This window comes from Tetrao urogallus (assembly GCF_951394365.1).
Source record: "Tetrao urogallus genome assembly, chromosome: 1".
NCBI classification, from domain to species: domain Eukaryota; kingdom Metazoa; phylum Chordata; class Aves; order Galliformes; family Phasianidae; genus Tetrao; species Tetrao urogallus.
The window spans coordinates 174,190,364-174,203,567 of NC_136813.1; the positions used below are offsets into that span (position 1 = coordinate 174,190,364).

The 13,204-nt window shown below is 34.6% G+C and overlaps 1 protein-coding gene across 1 annotated transcript; it reads left to right on the forward strand.

Moving 5' to 3' along the window:
• Positions 1-617: 617 nt before the first annotated feature.
• On the forward strand, positions 618-12,732 carry MLC1 (modulator of VRAC current 1; the record flags this gene model as incomplete). The annotated part of the gene is made up of 11 exons (XM_079544430.1): positions 618-797; positions 2,545-2,634; positions 4,921-4,974; positions 5,080-5,181; positions 7,287-7,388; positions 7,985-8,056; positions 8,535-8,651; positions 9,567-9,623; positions 10,642-10,764; positions 10,852-11,019; positions 12,658-12,732. The coding sequence occupies 11 exons, from the start codon at positions 618-620 to the stop codon at positions 12,730-12,732; spliced, it is 1,140 nt and encodes a 379-aa protein (XP_079400556.1).
• Between the last annotated feature and the right edge of the window lie 472 nt (positions 12,733-13,204).

Sequence of the window (13,204 nt, forward strand, 5' to 3'; positions counted from 1 at the left end):
ACAGAATGGGGCAAACAAGCAACATGGTTGCTATTGGACAAGTTAGAAAGAAATTGCTGTAGCCGAATTACTGTGATTTTGTGAGCTTATTGGTGTCATGGTGAAGTCTGTCATTTCAGATGTCTGGTAAGTTTTAAAATCAAATGCAATTTAACATCTAGACATGTTTTAAAATGTTTGTCAATCCCTCAGATTTTTTTTCAAAAAAAAAAAAAAAAGAAAGAAAAGAAAAAAAAGAAGGGAATTATTTGGTTGTAGGGTTACCCTCAAATTACACGTCTCCAAAGATGTTTTTTAGATCTTCCCATAAAAGTTTGTTGAGTTTGTGTGTAGATACACAAACTTTCATTTTGTTGGTATTTATACTGTATTATGATGTATTATTGTGAACCATGGCTATATAATGTAATTTAGTTACTGAGTGCAATTAGTTGGCAAGCATACATACTTCAAAATATAAATGCAGCTCTGTACTAATTTTTACTTGTTTATTCTTCTTAAATAGAAAAAAAATTAATTGGGCACTGATCTGAGTATATAAAGAAACTAAGTTAGATTTTTGATCTTTCTTTGTCCTCTGCATTGGCATTATTATTTAGTTGCCTTTACAAAGTGTTATGACTAGGGAAGAAGGTTACAGAGAAGAGTTCAGCTATGACAGAATGCCAACTTTGGAGCGGGGAAAGCAAGAGAATGGAAATTATATACCGGATATCAAATCCAGTGACCTTCAGCTATCAAAGAGGCTGCACCCCTGCTTTATTTACAGAACGTGGATCTTTTCTTTGCTGATGGGTGTAAGTAAATTATAAAGAATAAAAATTAAAAATTCTTGGGGAGGTTCTCTAATCTGTCCTGTTTCAGATCATTTAGGGAGTCATAATTACACCCTTGATAGGACTGAATATAAATACTTGTATGGAAAGAAACATACTTAGCAAACTTAAAATGTAACTTTTAATTGACTAATAATATTCTTTGGAGCGTTTTGCAGTAACTAAATATGCTTCATGAAGGCTGATTTTTGTATTTACCATTAAATGAAGTATGTGTGGTAGTTGTAAATATCAACCTTTATTTATGAATTAGTAATGCCTCTTTGTGAAGTATGTAAATTGTCCTAATCACGTGCCTACTTTAAATTTTTATTTAAACTATTGAGAGTACTTGCCTTCATGGCATTTTGACATTAAAAATGCATGCAGTATTTAGTTGTCAAATTTTACTTTAGGTTTTCGTAAAGCTATGGACTTTTTTGATAGAATTCTCATGTAATGACTTACGTTTCTTACATGAACATTATAGTGATATGAATTGTTGTAGCACTGGTAGAATCACTGGACGCTGATCTTGCACAAGCATCATGTTACTCTATGTTCTAGCCAAGTTAATTAAAGCTCATTATAGCAATTACAATTAAGTCTTCTTCTTAAGTCTTTTTTTTTTTTTTTTTTCTATGAGTTGGTATGTTTTGAAGACTAATTTTTGTAAGAGCTGAAATGTTTCACTGTTTATAGGGTAATAAATCATTTTTGCATAGTGAATAAAAGTAGTGCTTTACTTTCATGGAAACAACTGAACGCTTTTTTTGTTCTGACAGTCTGTGTAACGTGGCTTTCCTTTTGGATTTATGGTGACACAAAAAGAACAAAATAAGAACTGGCTTTCCTTGCATAAAATTTTCTCAGCGTATGTGTGCTAGGCAACAGAAGTTCCATGGTGAACAGAACTGTGTTCATGGGGTGGTTGCAAACTATAGAGTGACATCAGAGTGGCTAGCAATGGCTGTTCTTGTGCAGGAACACTGAGTTTTTTGATGAGGACTTTTTAAAGACATCAGAAATCTGCAGCTTGAAAAAAATGCCCAAATAATAACGAACAGCTGTTCTGTCCCCCATCTTTCCCAACCTCTTTGAAGGAATGTCTACTCAGAGCAGAAAGAAAAATTGTTAGTAGAAGATACTAATCAATTCATTTGATGCTGAAAGTTTAGCCCTAATTGTGGGCTAATTCCTAGTGAATGGAGTGATTAGGGAGGGAGCAGCAGAAGTTGAGCGTTTATGGTTGTGCCACTGAATCAAAGTGGGAAGGGAGTTTGGAGGGAGAAAGGAGTGCAGGTGGATGTACCTTAGTCAGTATATCCTAATACTATTTTTGTTATTATTTTCTTGTTGGTAGTTGCCCATGCGAACTGTGAATTTTGGTAAAGCAAAGCAGATTATGCAAAGTAGAGGCTTACTTATGTTTTCTGAAACTTTTTTTTTTTTTAATGTTGAACCTTCTGCAATTACCTTGTGATAATTTCCTTAGGTGTTTGCCAAGTCAAGGCACAGTACCTGATTCAGACATGCTTTCTTGGTATTAAGTCTTGGTAACCAGTGAAACGTATTCCTCAGAACTCAGCATGCTTAGATATTTTGCTTCAAAATTATTCACACAAAGACTACATTATTGTCCATCAGTAGCTCAGCTTGAAAGGAATTACTGATTTTTATCTTTACAGTAGTTTTATTGTACTAATCCATGTTATTTGTTGCTTTGCAGACTTGCCTCCTTATTACCTCTGGGTTTTCACTGTATCTGGGAAATATTTTTCCATCTGAAATGGATTATTTACGTTGCGCAGCAGGTTCAGTAAGCATTCTTAATTATTTGCTGTGGCTGTTTGACAGCAAAAACAGTAAATGTTTTTTTGTGTATTTATGTTCTTCTTGTGTATTTATTGTGTATTTATTTTCTTCTTTATTTCATCTTTTTATTATTAATTTACTTCATGGAAAAATTATTTTTCTTTAACACTTTAACTTGTTAAAGTGGGTACTTTTCAGGCCACGACTAAGGGAATAGCCATTTTCACAAATGGTGTTGTGCTGCCATTTTTGTTTATCAGCTTACCATGGACAGCCATTAATTATCTGCTTGAGTGGTTTTTCTATGCCTTACTTGAAGAAAAATTTGTACTGTTACGCACTTGCAGATACTGTTATGCACTTGCAGAATTTGTTGCCTAAATGCTGTTGGAATGTATTTCAGTGTATTACATTTTTCATTATATTTTGCCATAATACCCAAGTACTGAGGCAGACTGAAGAAATTCTCTGTATTATTATTGTTTTCTTAACAAAATGTGAATCAATCATGTCTGACATTTTCAAAATCCACTCATTTTTACTGCACATCTAGGCCCTCACATTTGTCTTATGTTATTGTATCAAGCACTGCAATGGGCTGCCCAGGGAGGTGGTGGAGTCACCACCCTGGAGGTATTCAAGGAACGTTTGGATTTTGTGTTGGGGGACGTGGTTTAGTGAGTACTACTGGTGGTAGGTGTATAGTTGGATTGAGTGATCTTGAAGGTCTTTTCCAATCTTGGTGATTCTGTGATTAATTTATTCTTTAGGTCTTAGCTTATATGATGAGTCTGATGTACTTGTTTTGTTTGTGACAGGATTCTGTTCTGTAATTACTATTTTGTCAACTTGACTTGTGGATTTATTTTAAGTTAGGTGCAAGGCTAATACTTTACACAAGTACCAGGAGTTCTGTGGGTGAGCTGTGACTTATCTTTCTGTTAGAGAGATTAGAATAATGTTGAAGCAGTTTTTGAAGCCACTGTCTTCGCTGAACTATTACACTGTGCACCATTAATGTAGTTACTGAGATATATCTTTTTCTGCCTCAAATATGGTCTCTTTGAACTTTGTATTTACTGAGAATTTCTAAAGATACAGAAGGTTAAGTGACAAATCACTTTTATGTTGGGTTTGAATGGCTTGCTGTTGTTGAAGACGTGTATGTTTGGGTCTGTATGTGGGCAACGTGTTTCAGCTCCTGCTGCAGATAATGGCAGTGTAGTTGGAAGAGTCTATAGAACTGTATAATCTACTGACTACTAAATGTCTAGCTTACGAAGAGCAGAATTGCTCTCTAGAATGTATTGACCATCTTGACTAGGAGTAGAATTCAGTTGTCTAAACGCAGTCACATTGTGTTGTAGAGACCCGAGGGCGTTCAGGATATAAATGTATCAATTCATGATGTTAAAGATGGGTCACTTAGGTGCTAAGGCAGTGCTGCCAAGAATTTTGAATTTCCATATTAATCTAATTATAGGGGTTTCATTGTTAAGCTGTCAGTGCTCAGACTTGTTAGAAGATAATTAGTGAACAAATGCAACGGTTATTACATGATTCATCACTTAACCTGAAAATCTTATCCATAATTTTAGTTTAGTATATTCGTATTTTACTTATGAATATATTGTACAATTGCATACATGTGAAAAACAGAGTTAGATCCGTAATAGTAATATATCTAATGTGGTGGGGAGCAACTGGGGCTTGAGAAATTGCTTTGTGAAACTTTTCCTTTTTGTGTGATTTTTCCATTTAGCTCTTCTCTTTTGTAGTGAAGTTTTCCTAGTGAAACTAACAGAGGTCCTAGGCATGATTCTTAAATTGTAATGTCTCAGCAGACTGGTTTTTATCAAGTTCTTCAGAAGAGTGTGGTTGAGATTTTAAACAACCATTATGTTGTATTTTTAAAAGAATATGGAGGCCCAGTGCAGGAGTAGCTGTGCTATTCTTTCCCTTCTTAAAGATGTTCTAGAGTTAATTTAGCTAACAAAGGCATGGAATGACTCATGAGACTTCCATGCTTTCCTTTATGCATCACATTGTGCTGGGTAGCTAGTCAAAAGTGAGGATATGGAAACTTCTAGTAATCCTCCAGAACCAGTTGTAATTAATGAGCCCAGTGAAGGAGAATGGTCTTTCCTCAGAGTTTCTATTTTCAGTTTGTCTAATTATTAGCTGTAATATGTAATATTAAATCTGACTCAATTAAAAACACATATAGAAAAATATATTTAATATTCTTTGTGCAGAATATCCCACTAGTTTTCTCTCTTAATTTTCCCAGTGTATTCCTTCAGCAGTTGTGAGCTTTGCTATAGCAAGGAATAAAATTAATGTGGTAAGTGAAAGATTTTTTTTGGCAATTATATCAATTATATCTTTTTTTTTTTTTCCTGTTGTTTGTAAGATGAGAGTGAAACCCATTCTGAAATTTGTTTTACAGATACCCAATTTTCAGATTCTGTTTGTCTCTACATTTGCTGTTACAACAACATGTTTAATTTGGTTTGGATGCAAACTTGTCCTGAATCCATCAGCTATAAATGTAAGTTAATAGAATAATTGCTAATTAAAGCAACATTTATCTTTGCTTTACAAAAAAAAAAAAAAAAAAAAGTAACAACATAGTTTTCAGTGTACAGAGATCATCTGCCAGTAACTTTACTTTCTGGGGTAAGACAAGACCTGAAAAATTGAATTCAGAAATAAAACCTCATGATACAGCTAACTTACTGGAGATGAGTATGAAAATGACTTTCTTGTATTTTAAGTTCAGGAGTATGAATGAGATGTTGAAGGGTGATCCACTTTTACCAACTGTCTTTTTATTTTTCTTTTGATCGAAGAAACTTCTTAAAAAACTATTGTTTAAATTATTTGATGGTTTTTTTCTGAAAGAGCAGGATCAGAATAACACTGAAAACAGTTTAGTACTTCAGTTATAGATAAGGCAATTTTCAGGGTCAAATTATATCGAAATGGAAGTGTCCCAAGCAGTGGTATTGTATGACATCTTCAGATTAAGTATAACTCTTTCTTGGATCTTCTACAGTGTACAGTTTTGCTTCTGAAGTCATTAAGTAAAGAAAGTTTTGATGAATGTTTCTCCCATATATTGTCAACAAAGAGAAGGCAGCTGTTAGTATTATTTAAAATGCACTTTCATTATTTAAAATGCAATTTCATGCAGGGGAGAGTTCTTTGTTTTTGAATCACAGCCTTAACACTTGTCTTTGGTAGTCTAAGCCAAACAGTAACATGATAGGGTTTTTTGGTTATGGTAAAATGTTCTGAGTCCTCTATTCTATATAAGAATATGAAGTGTGAGAATAATTCTGTGAAGTAATATAGCAGTAGTAGGTATTAGTCTTGATAAATGCTCAGACTATCACAGAACAGCTCAATACAACTATGTCAGACATTTTACATGAATGTTAACACCAGTCTGTGCCTGTAATTATGGTGCTTCTGGACCCAAACTTGAATATCTACTTGACACTGCACCGTAAATGTGGCCTTGTCAGCATAACTTGGTACCAGTGCTACATGTCAAAACACTGTAGTTTGCAGGCTGGATTCTATACCCAAAAGAGCCTTTAAAATCTGCCACTTATGACCTTCTTCAAAATAAATATGTACATATATGTACTGAAAGGTAATGTTGGAGAAAAACTTAGATTTGATCATCCCAGAAATAGGTCTACCATGAAGAAGCACTTAGTTCACTGAGCTGCGTTTTACTCAGCTTGTATAGATTTTTAATGGAGTTAGTTCTCCTTGAACTTTTGGTGCTTTACCCAATGGCCACATCTAGCCACCAAATTTTTTTTTTGGGCTGCTACTGGAAAAACATTGTGCTTCCAAAGACTTACAGAGGGAGATCTACTCTGCCTAACTTGCACACCTCTAGAAGATTATTAAACCCACGTAGAGTTGGAATTGTCTCATGAAAAGAGGTAGATAATGAACTGAAGAAAAATATTCCATTCGGTGTATTCTTGTCTTGAAGATGAACAATGGCAGAAGGGATGGCAGCATATATTTTTTTTTACATGGTAATGTAGTCTGTTAGACCTGGAAGAGTTGCAAAATCACATCTACTAGCACTAGGCAGAACACAGAGCTAGGATTCTTGGCCCAGTTCTTTGGAATGTGTTTTCATTCAGTATTAGGCATTGTATCAGACAATTTGCATTGCAGCGTAGAGTTTGGAAGCCTGTGGCCCTCTTTCTCTCCCAGTGGATTTCCTTTGCCTCACAGGCTAGTCAGGCTCCCTCTTGTTTGTCTTCTTTCTTTTTCTATGAGTTTTTATGATTTGCTGCACTGTTCTGGTTTCATTTCTGCAAAATGCAGCAATACCCAGAACATCCCCCATGTTATTAACTGCTTTTTTGGAAGACAGTGGTGTACTGTTTTTCAGGCAGATCATTCTCATAATTGAAATAAATATCTCCTTCTCAGATTAAGTATTCTCAGTATTATGTAGATAACTAAGTGTTCTAGAAATTCATCAAAAATAAAAAGTTTTTAAAAGTATCCAATCAGCAGATGCATCTAAATATCACAGCATGTAGATAGCTGGATCCTGCCCCGTTTGTTACTTTTAATATGAAAGATGTAACTTATTTATGTCTGGAATTCCACTGGCAGATAAATTTCAACTTGATTCTACTTATTCTGCTGGAAATCTTCATGGCAACTACTGTGATCATTTCAGCTAGATCTACTGAAGACTGCTGTATGAGAAAGAAAGTAGGTACCCTAAAGTTAGAGTTGATGTAGAGTTGATTGTTTTTTGATGTTTCTCTAAGTAACTGTAAAAACGTGTTAGATTTTTCCTATATTATGTGTGATACCTGGACAATAAATATTGGCTTCAGGTTTTTCTTTAAGTGCTTTTCCAAATCACACTCTTGTTTCTGTGTTACTTTTTTTACCTACTACTGAAGCCATTTCATGATTTGGTGGAAGCACTGTTTGCTAGACAAAGTCCTACTGTAAATGTCTTCCTTCAGTTACCATGTCAGCAAAATCAGAAGGATTTACATCAGATTTTCAGAAATCTTTCAGGCTTTGAAAGGCTAAGGAAGAAAGTAGAAAAGAGAGATGGCTGTATTCCACTGTTGAGTGGTGGTAGTATAACAGCTCATCTGGGACTACTTTGTTTATTTTCAGTGTGACTGATGCAGGCTGACACTGTCAAGTATTGCCAAATGTCACTTTTGGTTCTGATGGGCCAACCAGACGTTACGTGCCACCTGTAACAAGATCTGTAACAAGTTTTACAAAATATAAAAACAAAGCTATTATTTGCATATTTTTCAGTCACAATTTTTAATTTCTTCTAGAATGCCACATACGATAGTACCATTGCTTTGAGTAATGTCAGCTTTCCTGCCCGAATTCTGAAGTCATACTCAGTAAGTACTTGTTTTCTGTCTTTATATCAATTTATTCTTGCATCATTATAAGTGCCAAAATCCTTTAAAGTCAGAAACAGATTGATGTAGGTAAGTACTGCAAGAATTAGAAGTATGAGATGGATCCTAAAATGCTTCCTTTTAGAATATTATAAGATAAATAACTGCCATGTACATTGGGAAAAAGATTACTTAATGACCTAAGGATAAATACTGTAAACTGAACTGTTGTTTAGTGGAGCTAATAAATGAGAGTATAAACATGCATAATAAAGCTGAACTTGCTTTCATTTAAGCCAGCTGGAGTTTTGCCATATTTTACATCTGCAGAACATTGACTTTTTGTATATCTAATAGCATAAATGCTTTTTTTTTTTTTTTTTTTTTTTTTTCCCCAGGGAGTTCTTTTCCACAAGCAAATAGGAATTTTGTTTTTTAAATGAACTATTTATAACTTGTGTGTTCTACTTTCTTTTAGGTAATTGAAGTGATAATTGGAATTTCATCAGTATTTGGTGGCATAATTGCTTTAAATATGGATGTTCTGGTGTCAGGTCCATATCTTTCAGTAACATTCTTTTGGATCTTGGTTGCTGTAAGTAGTTCAAAATGAATGTACTCTTTTAAAACAGCGTATTTGATTTTTCTTTCTCTTTTTCACTGTGCTGGAATGTTTATTTGACCCTAATATTAATTGGAAATTTCTGCATTGCAAATACATACTTCAGTATATCTATCTATTATGTAATGATGGTTCTACTTTGATTTTCAAGACTTTGGTCCTTAAAACATATTGTGATACATTTTCAGTCCCCAGTAACATGGAAATGAGTAATAAGGGTTTTAAAGACGTTGTAAGTGTTTTGTGAAACAATTCTAGATTTTAGAGTATTTCAGGCTGCAAAATAAGAAGTTGTGTTAAATTTTAGTGTGATAGGTTCCTCAGGATATCACCTTTAGCTCATCACAATTAACTGGATTAAAAGCCTGAGACTGTGTTTGGTAATGCTTGTCACTAATAACAGCCTGCACCTAGGAACAGTGCAGTCGTAAAGAATGATGTGTTACTCTGCTTGCCAAAAGCTGAACAAGCTGAGAAGGATGACAATGAACACTAGATTTATATATGGCTCCTATGTCTGGAAAATCCCTCTCAGGAAATGGAAAAGGATTGTAAACAACTTCTTCAGCATGCAAAACTCACAGCGTTCTGTGGGGCTCATTAGATTTTAAGGCGGAAACGTCAAGTTTTGTGGTTAATATTTCATTATGTGGAGGTTTAATGCATGATCCTCCTTTAAATGTAAGCTAAATGAAGATTAGTTTTATCTCTGTTTAATTAATTGATTCACAGTACTGTCACTAAAAATATATGCAGTTTCATGTCTTCATTAAATTTAGGATGTGATCTATGACTAGTGGGAATCACTGTTACACAGTTGTAAACTGTGCAATTTTCAAGTAGGTAAATCCTTATTTGTTACACTTTCTTATCTTGTACTCCATTTAGTGCTTTCCTAGTGCTATCGCAAGTCATGTGGCTGCTGAATATCCAAGTAAATGTCTGGTAAGTGTGTAAAGTCCTTGAATTTTGCCATTAGAATATATAATAATATTCATATTTGCTCGTTTGTTTGTAGTTACTTGTACAAATGTAACAGATGTATTGTGTAACAAGAATGTAAGTTGATATTTCTGAAAAGAAGTCCTGTCCATGAAATTCTAAGAACTGGTGGGTTTTTTGTTTGTTTGTTTTGTTTGTTTTATTTTTACTGGTTTCTTAGAAATGGGCACTGCTTTATGGAAAAAAAATGCCTCATATGGTACACAGAGAAATGCTTTCATGCTCCTGAGCTCCATTCCATTACCTTTCCATTATGTGGTTTCTGAAAGAAGAAAATTAGGGGTGCAGTCCATATAGGGTCTAGAACCTGTTATAAACAAATTTCTAATCTATATGACTAGCAAGAAAACTGAAGAATGTTCTATAAAGCACATTTATTCCCTGAGTGTCCCAGATGTGTAGTTAAGTCTCCTTAAAACATCTGCTCTAAGTTACAGTCATTCAACCATACTTAAGTCAGTCATAATGCATGACCACAACAGAAGTCAGAATTTGATCCTTTAGGATGATATTTGAATGAAAACTAAGCTGCTATTTTATTGCAATAAATTTGCCTCAAAGCACTCAATTTGATTTGAATGGTTGTTTCAGATTTTAAGTCTGCAATATCTGCTGTTAATTCTCAGTATTTCATACAAACTGAAAAAGAAATTATACTTCTTTACTAGCTTTCTAAATTTCGTATTGTTTCCTCTATCTGTATTTGAGAGACACTTTTATAATTAGACAAAAGACCCATCACACTTCTTAAAAGGAAAATGAATTATAAAACAGGAGTACTTAGGCTAGGAAATTTAGTCAAAGCTTGCTTCTGTATCTCCATACAGTAAATGGCTGTTAAGATTTATCTTGTATGTGTAATCTTACACTTCTGTTACACTTGCTTAAGGGAATACAGCTCACAAACAACATTTTTACTTGTTTTTTCCCCTTTTAATATTTATAATCTTGTTTTATTTAGGTTGAGGTCCTGATTGCTATTAGCAGTGTCACATCCCCATTGTTGTTCACTGCTTCTGGATACTTATCCTTCAGTATCATGCAAGTTGTTGACATCTTTAAAAATTATCCACCTGCTGTTAAGGTACGTATTTTGATGCAATCGGAAAATTAACATTTACCAATTAATGTAGCAACAAAAGAATGAAGATATCTATGTCTCTATTTTCAGCAGTCTTATGATGTACTACTGTTGCTTCTGATGTTGATGCTGCTAATTCAGGCATGCCTTACTATCGGAACTGTAATACAGTGTGTAAATTACAAGACAAAAATGAAACTGCAGGATTCGTCCTGGACAGAATCACAGGTTAAAAAACAGGAGTACAGAACTACAGAGGTATGTATTTATAACCACAATGAAGTTTAAATAAGTAGCATAAATTTATAGCAAAAATGACAGGCCTTGCATGACCCTTGCATGACCCTATGAGAAATCAATGAAATTAAATGTTTTAAATGCTGGCAGAAGTTTTGGACCGTGAAATGAGTTGTCAGTATAGTTGTGTCTTTTCAATGGCTGTGAATTTCCAAGGGGAGTGAATTTGCTAAACATAGTTAGTTCTAAGTTCCCTGAACTGCAAATGAGAAGTGTTAGGTACACTGAGCATAGCATCAACACTTGGAAAGCTGCATGAGTGGCTACTTGTGCTGGTCAGTTTGAAGTAGTGAACAGAGGAGAGTGTCTGGAATCCCAGGGCTCTCCATGTCCTAACTATTCTACTAAAGTTGGCAATGAAGATCAAAATTGACATCCTGTGTTTCCTTCCTGCACTTAAGTGTTTGAGCCATCCTTTCAGTTACAGATATATAAATACTTTCATAGAGCATGGTGATGCCAGTATTGCTGTTATTCATGTGACTTGAGTGGTCTTCCAGGGAATAGTGAAATCCAAATCATGTCAGATATGCACAGATTCACTACATGCATCTCCTAGCACAGCACAGCACATTTAGCCCGTAGGCTTTCCTCATCTCTTCTGAACAAAGCAAAGTGCTGTATTAAAGAACAGGGAAGAGTAAGTTGTGTTAACTGGATGGTTTCTGTATGGCTCAGCATTGAAAAGGTTGAGTGCTGGATTCAGTCCTTTCTCTAAAAGGAGCACCCACAATGAATCAGCACACATAGAATGTGCAGGAAGTACACAGCAACAGTACAGCTGTTACACAATTGGTAATAGAAAATGGAAGCTGTGGATTTAAGTGCCCTTCAGGCTGCTGAAGACATTCAGTATAAGTCACTGATCTTTTGGTTCTGTGACCTGAGAGTTATGTTCTGCATAAAAGATGGAACTCAGCAGCATTTCACAGAATCACTGAATTGTAGGGGTTGGAAGGGACCTCCAGAGATCATCGAGTCCAACCCCACAGCTGTAAGTTATATTTTTGAGCTTAAGTGATGGCATGGATAAACCATTCTCTTCAGGTATCAGTTAAATGCAAAAAGAAGCAATTTTTCTAGAAAAGCAACATCTTATTATTTGCCTTGTAGTGTTTAAACACAGGAATAATGTGACAGGTGAAGGTGTACGTCTCTGTGGCTTTTAAGTAGTCTGCATTCTTAGGCAAGATCTTAATTTACTTGCATGTGTGTAGATGAATCTTGCTTCAGTTGCATTGTTGGGACTACTGCTAGTTACTACTTTGAGTTCAGAGATTTAGGTTGTAGAGCTTTTAAATAATTTTTTGACAAAAAAAATTGACAAGATGTCTGAAGTTATGTGTTTAAAGTAGGATTTTGACCAAATTTCATTGGCCCAAATGTTGAAGTACTACACTGTTTACATTATTGTATTTGTCTGTTGTAAATATGTACTATACAGTATACAAAGCTTTACAATTTACAGTATATACTGCATTCAGACTATAGCTGTGTTTATGTTCTCCCAGATTGTCTCATGTTTACTTGCTTTAAATTCTGTTTTTAACCAAAATGTTGTTTTGTGTTTCCATTTGTTTGAAATTTGTTTACCTCTAGGTTTCCAATAATACCTTAAAGGATTTTGACAAAGACAAAGCCTGGAAAGCAGTTGTGGTGCAGATGGCTCAGTAGTTTGGATTCTGCAAATACAGCCACTACAGTACAATCCAATCCTATAAATCTACTGTTTGAACTAAGGCTTAAAAACTTTTCAGTTTTTAAACAGCAACATAGTTACAGCAGTAGGAGCCAATGAATAACACAATAAATATTGCCTTTCTAATCGTTTTTGAAATATGTTGATAACATTTTTAACAAATCTGTCTTTTCTGTTGGTATCTGCATCTTAGTCTTTCTTTTGAAGTTATCATTGGGGAAAAAAGTAATGACTCACACACTGATAGCGAAATGAAACATGACTGTATGCAGTAGGCTTCGTGTGTTTGCAAGAGATTGTAATAACTGCAGTTATGCAGTATGTGTAACTGATAAATGCTTTTGTAAAGTTATGAATACAAATTACAATTGTTATTTCTGCTTATACTTCACTTTTGTAGGAGTTGTAAAGTTCTTTTTTGTTTCATTGCTTTTATATAAATAAAAG